The sequence below is a fragment of the Odontomachus brunneus genome, unplaced genomic scaffold (genome assembly GCF_010583005.1).
Source record: "Odontomachus brunneus isolate Ranch 3 - 2012 unplaced genomic scaffold, Obru_v1 Obru_scaffold_093, whole genome shotgun sequence".
Classification (NCBI taxonomy): domain Eukaryota; kingdom Metazoa; phylum Arthropoda; class Insecta; order Hymenoptera; family Formicidae; genus Odontomachus; species Odontomachus brunneus.
Window position 1 is genome coordinate 487,903 of NW_022639543.1, and position 6,270 is coordinate 494,172.

A 6,270-nucleotide genomic window follows, 5' to 3' on the forward strand; every position below is an offset into this window, starting at 1 on the left:
TTATATGCATTACATCATAGACAGAAACTTGAGTCATTTTTTTCAATTTTACCTCCGTATTTTTGCAAAATACTGCAAAATACTGCAAAATTATCGGAGAAATAGATTTGACTAACCATATGATTTTATTTAAAATATTAAAGTTAACAGGACTTTTCAAAGTTATTTTTTAAGAGGAGTGAATATTAGCACTTTTTCCTCTTGACATCATACAATTGTTGTGTAATACATCTTTTTCTATAGTGCTCTGTTTTTTAAATATTTGAGGTGTAAAATTAAAATAGGATATTTTATGTATAGTAACTAATACATTCTTGACATATGTGACAATGATTTAAAGATAACACAGTGTAAAAATTATGGTACAACTAAATTACTTAGTTTTTTATTGAACGAAAAGTTTACCACGTTTTCTTCATTGAAATATTGTTAAAATAGTGTTAATTTATCCGTCATTTGAAAATATATGTACTAAAGAATACTAAGTATTTTCAAGATACTAAATATCTAAAAGATACACCCAAATATTTACCTTGATTCGATAACAAAAGCTATTAGATTCCTATGAGACAATGTTACCCCTTTTGGTGGTCCTGTTGTACCACTCGAATTGAGAATAACTGCTGGATGTTTACTGTTGTCACCGATATCCACCGCATTGTATTTCAGAAAATCCACTTTTTCATTATTCAAAATATTCGTCAATGTACGTACGGAGGGCGTGAGAGACTCATCATCCAGCTCGATTATTTCCATTTGCCACGAAAAGCTCGACTGGAGTTTTGTGAAAAGCTTTTCAGTACGCTTAGACACAAAGATTATTCGCGGCTTCGAGATGTTTAACACATTTTTAAATTCCCCTGGAAGACAATAATCGCATTCAATCTTTACAAATAATCAGAACTAATCAATATTTTTATCTTTATTTCAATAAAAATATTATAAAATTAGATTTGGATGATATACATCAAATACACGCACCTCGAATTGATATTACTAATTACACTTAACATTTATACTTCTGATGCTTGTAAGATTTAGTTTAAACTAATTTTATTCTTAGAATGATATTCGTAAAAAAGTATAAGCACTAGTTGTATAAAATATTATAAGCACTAGTTGTGTATAATATTATGTAATACGCAGATATTCATATCAAATAGATATTAATATTTTCACTTACATTCCGTGTACGCAGAATTGTACGGTACACATATAGCGCCAATGTAAAGCGACGCGTAAGCCGGTACTAACCAATTAAATTGGTTTTCACTTACGATGCAAATTCTGTCTTTACTCTTGATCCCGTGCGTTTGTAAATACTTTGCCAGTTTCACACTTTTCTCAAGTAACTCACTGTACGTTAGTCGACTGCCGTTGTCTGCATTTTTCTGTTAGAAAGCAAAGAATAAAAGCATTCATGCAATTTTAACGCGTATCAAGATATATCAAATATTGTCTTAAACTATATTATAGAAATGATATTATAAAGAAAAAAAGTACATATATGTACTCTCTCTCTCTCTCTCTCTCTCTCTCTGGAACTTGCACAAAATATTTTGTTCGTGCAATGCATTTCTTTTGAGACATTTGTCATTGATATGTTGAATAATCGTCATATAATACAATCGCTAAAATCGTCTTTATACAGATTACGGATTATTATTTGAAACATGGAATATTATTTAAGTTTCTTTCTGCAATGCTTGCGGTTTAAAAACGAATTAACATAAAAATGAAATGTAGACAGATATAGGACTACTCATTATGGGCGATGTATAATGCGACAACGAAAATTCAGAGATAGAATTCAGGCGAGGAATTTCACCTCCCATCTGACGATTAAAGCTATAAAAAGCTTTTGTTATTTGAGATGTTTTACTGTTTCACTGCAAATTACGATCGGTTTGTGATTGATATCATAGGCACGCATTCGTAATTATGACACATACTAGAAAAACGCGATCACCGTGCTCGCGCATTTTATCCAATAGCAGTTGTCCCATAGATATGTTCGGCAATGGTTCGTCTCTTGGACGCCCATATATCTTTCCCTGTTTTCCCATCTTCACAGCAATGTAGAATTTCTTGCACAAAGTGATGTTTTTATCTGAAAAATAATATAAGAATGCTTTTCTCTCTGATAGACGTTGTCAATTAAAAATAAATTTTTTCCTGATTTCTTCCTGATTTTTTACTAAAATAAATATTTTATAATTTTAATGAACTGTACAGTTGAGTGTTAAATATATTTTCTTAGCTAATGTTTGAGTTTAACTTTTCAAATAATGTTCAAATAGTTTTGAAAACACATATTTTTTGCCAACATAGGAATCGTCATCATTTTCTATGATTTTTTGTCAACATATAATACATAATTATTATAAACATGTCACCTGCGTTATATGTATATGATGTTATCTATTGAAAATTAAATCGAACTTTTTGATTGACCCAATGCTGCATTTTGTTGAATCATAGATATTCATAGACGGATCATATATTTAAGACCGTTTTAAGTTTATCTTCAGATACTCCGTAGACAATAAAATGATCTGTACAGTATCTGAAGATGAACTTAAGACGGTCTTAAATATAAGATCTGACTGTGAATACCGACCATAGTTTTAATTCTGGCCAATTAGTTAAATAAATAATAATTAGAGTAACAACTTTAAACATTTACATTTGTACATAACTAGGACACATGCTATTTAGTTTTTTAATCTATTTAGTAAAACTATTTAGTTAATAAGAAACAATAAAAAAAATAAAATAAAAATTAAATTAAATTAAAATATATTTCAGTTAATTAATAATTATATTAATATTCAATTAAAAAGTTAAATTTTGATATAACATATATAAAAAAACAGATAATTTTAACAGGTAATTTTAAATTATTTATGTATTTCAAACTTTTAAAAATACATTCGTAAAAGAAATTCTATCACTATCTATTGTATTCTATTGTATACGATAGAATACTATTCACATTTTGTAAATTCACGGACCAAAATCCATATTCAAAACGATAGAAAATGATTATTTTATTCTATTGTTCTCTATAAACTTTTTTTACCAGGAACAGGGAGAGACTGGGAGAGACAGGGAGAGACAGGAAGAGACATGAATAAAAGGAGAATCAATAAAAGGATAAGACAGTAAAAAATTAAGATAACAAGAAAGAGAATGTGTAAAGAAGTGAAAGAAAAGAAATATGAAAGTTATAGAAGAGTATTGAAATAATGCAGCAAATTAATCATGAAATTAAGGGATTAGCAGAATGACAGAGAGTGAGAAAGAAAAATAAAGTCATAGTGCCTAAATAAGTGAATAAGAAGATATCGTACCTTTTCGTAATATTTTTTAATATTTTTTAATAAATACTAATACTTTCTACGCTGAAAATCTATAATATATGTAACATAAACTATAGCTTCTCAGTGCTGGCAGTAAATTTTGAAACACAGCCCAAAGCACCTATCGACGGTGCTCCTAACGGTGACGGTTCGAAAGTTAATACAGTAAGGTAACCGAGAGATGACGTCTCAGTAGTGTATGGTCAACTAACGGCGACGAAGGATTTTGTGACTCGAGTTCCAAGTTCCAAGGAACTTGGAACAACATAATAAAGTAATAGTGACGGGTATTCTACGTTATACCAAATGTATTTCCTCGTATTCTTTACCGAATCTTTTTTGTAGAAAGTCACGTATAAGGTCAGGTATATTGTGCGTGCTGATTTCAAATTAATATACAATAGATTGTTTGTAAGAACGTTTGGTTATTTTCGTCTCATTTTTAACGACAATTTTATTGTGCATATTCAGATATCGAGCTAGAACGAGAAACTTATGCTAGAATAAAGAAATGGAAAAACATCGTGAAGAACATCGTGGAGGCTGTTATTGCTGCCATCATGTGAGGTTATATTCGTTACTTAATATGATTTATTGTCGTGTTTATTATGAGTATCAATCAAATCATTATTTGAGATAATGTCAAATGATTTTTCATTGCGCGAAGCGTACACTGAATTTTTGTATGTTAAAGCCTAAGGTCAGAGACCCATACAGCACCAAATGTCTGAAATACATTCCAGAAACAATGTAATATCTCTGAGATGTATTTCGGACATTTGTGCTGTACGGGAGAGATGACTTGATCGTTTTCAACAATCTTTGTGCTGAAACTCTTGCAAAATTGAGAGAGAACAAAACTATAGCAATTTATACATAACGCCGACAAAAATAATAAAATTAAAATGTTCAACTCTATGGTATAAATATATAGATACAACAAAAGATATATACAGAGTATGTGTTCGAAAAATTCCAGAACTGTCTAATATTTTGGAAAGGAAATTTACAAAAAAATATTTGAAGCAAAAATTATATTGTTTAAAGGAATCGAATTTTTTGGGAACACCCTTGTAGTTTCAAATTTCTTTTCTTTTTTATAACCGTACTGTTGAAGAACTTTTTAAGTTATAATTGTATTAATTCAATATAATTCCATTTTTGTATCTTCTAAAAGTTGCAAAATTTTAAGTTATTGAATTTGATTTTTTGACTATGTTACTTTTACTTACACTCAATAATTTTCTTGTCAACAATACTGCCTCGAATATAATATACCCAGGAAAAAAAAGTTCAGATAAAAGCCAGATATGGATTTTGTCAAGATCTGATCAGATATAATCAGATATAATTCAGATATGAATCAGATCTGTCCATATATAATCATATATAATTGTATATATGATTATATATGGACACATCTTAATCATATCTGAATTATATCTGATTATATCTGATCAGATCTTGACAAAATCCATATCTGGCTTTTATCTGAACTTTTTCCCGGGTATTTTCTTTTATTTTACGACAATTATAAAATAGATATAATATGCATATTAGTTCAAAACTAAACATAACGTGCGATGAAGGGATTACGAAATGTTTGGCGATCATTTCCTTTCCATCAGAATGTATGGCATGGTGTTCCTCTGGTATTCAGCTGGATGTCCTTAGATATATAGAGTGATGTCGAACGGAGGGAGGGATGGGAATGCGTTCTCTTAGGGATTAGACGTGAGAAGGGATAGAGACGCGTGCCACGAGTTCCATGTCGTGGCCATAATCGTGAGGAAAAAGTAGGAAATGCTGTTAAATACTATGATCTAAGCCACTCTACTTGGCTATCTTCTGCAACTTTCAAAGTATCTTTTTTTTTTTACTTCTTGACAAGCTTTTATTGTGTGATAACATTATGTGTGTACATGTAAATATATGATAACGATTATCAAATAAGATTAAGGGTTAAATCGGGTCAAAGCTAAAAATTCATAGCATTTGAATTTTAAATGAAAACGCATTTAAACGAGCTACATGCGCGTAAATTGATGCAATATTTCAGTACATTATTCAACATGCAATTAGATCATTTCTGAAAGACTCTTAAAATGAATAATCCATATTTTAGCGACAAATGAAGGAACCTAATTGGTTTCATGAATCATTCGCGACGTTCGCATTATATATTACAATTAGAAATTGCAGTTACTCAAATGTAATGAAATGTATCTTCTATCATTCATTTTTAAAGTAAAGATGATTTTACTATCTTTATTAGTTCTGCTCTAGAATTATTTGTAGCTTACAATGAACTAGAAATATAAAAGTAAAGAGATTCTAATAAAATGAAAGGACCACGCACACAACCTTATGTAAAATGGACCACCTGTCGATTTTGCTGAAATTTAGCACGATGTAATTTATGCATTCTTTATCAAAAGTTCCAAAGGGTTCAAGGTCTAGTACACTTTCTCCTCTAGAATAACACGATGCATTCTTTAGAATGACACGATGATTATCGTATTGCATTATGTACGCATTTCGAAAATGATACTTCAAGCAATGAAGGTAAAATTGGTTAAATCGTCCGGCCAATAAAAGCAAAACTGGTTGATATACATACATAATAACGTACACATATGCGCAGAAATTCTAGAGAACGCGAAGTCAGATGGTAGCTCATATTGTATTAGGACCTTAACTTAGTTTCCGCCCAAAAAATACTGAGAAAAAGCATTTATTGTAAAAAATTTATTTAAATTATTTCAATGAAAGTATTTTCCATCACTTTCTACAACTTTTTGCCATCTTTCTGGCAACTGGGCGATACCATCTCGATAAAACGATGTTTGTTTCGAAGCAATCCATTCGTCCACCCATTCTCGCACTTCTTCAACATTTCGGAAGCGTG

At 30.3% G+C, this 6,270-nt stretch overlaps 1 protein-coding gene across 10 annotated transcripts in view; it reads right to left on the reverse strand.

Annotated features, from left to right (window-relative positions):
• Window positions 1-6,270, reverse strand: part of LOC116848344 (4-coumarate--CoA ligase 1-like) — a 56,775-nt gene that overhangs the window by 3,524 nt on the left and 46,981 nt on the right. For 9 of the 10 annotated variants that reach the window (XR_004378946.1, XM_032824312.1, XM_032824313.1 and 6 more), the window contains 3 exons: window positions 1,953-2,110; window positions 1,184-1,391; window positions 533-860 (listed from right to left, as the gene is read on the reverse strand). Coding sequence is in view for 9 of the 10 variants with exons in the window: in XM_032824312.1 (XP_032680203.1) it covers window positions 533-860; window positions 1,184-1,391; window positions 1,953-2,066 (650 nt within the window). In the remaining variant the exon portion in view is untranslated. Of the gene's footprint in view, window positions 1-532; window positions 861-1,183; window positions 1,392-1,952; window positions 2,111-2,396; window positions 2,441-6,270 lie in introns of those variants that run through there. The other variant, XM_032824310.1, reaches the window with a different exon arrangement.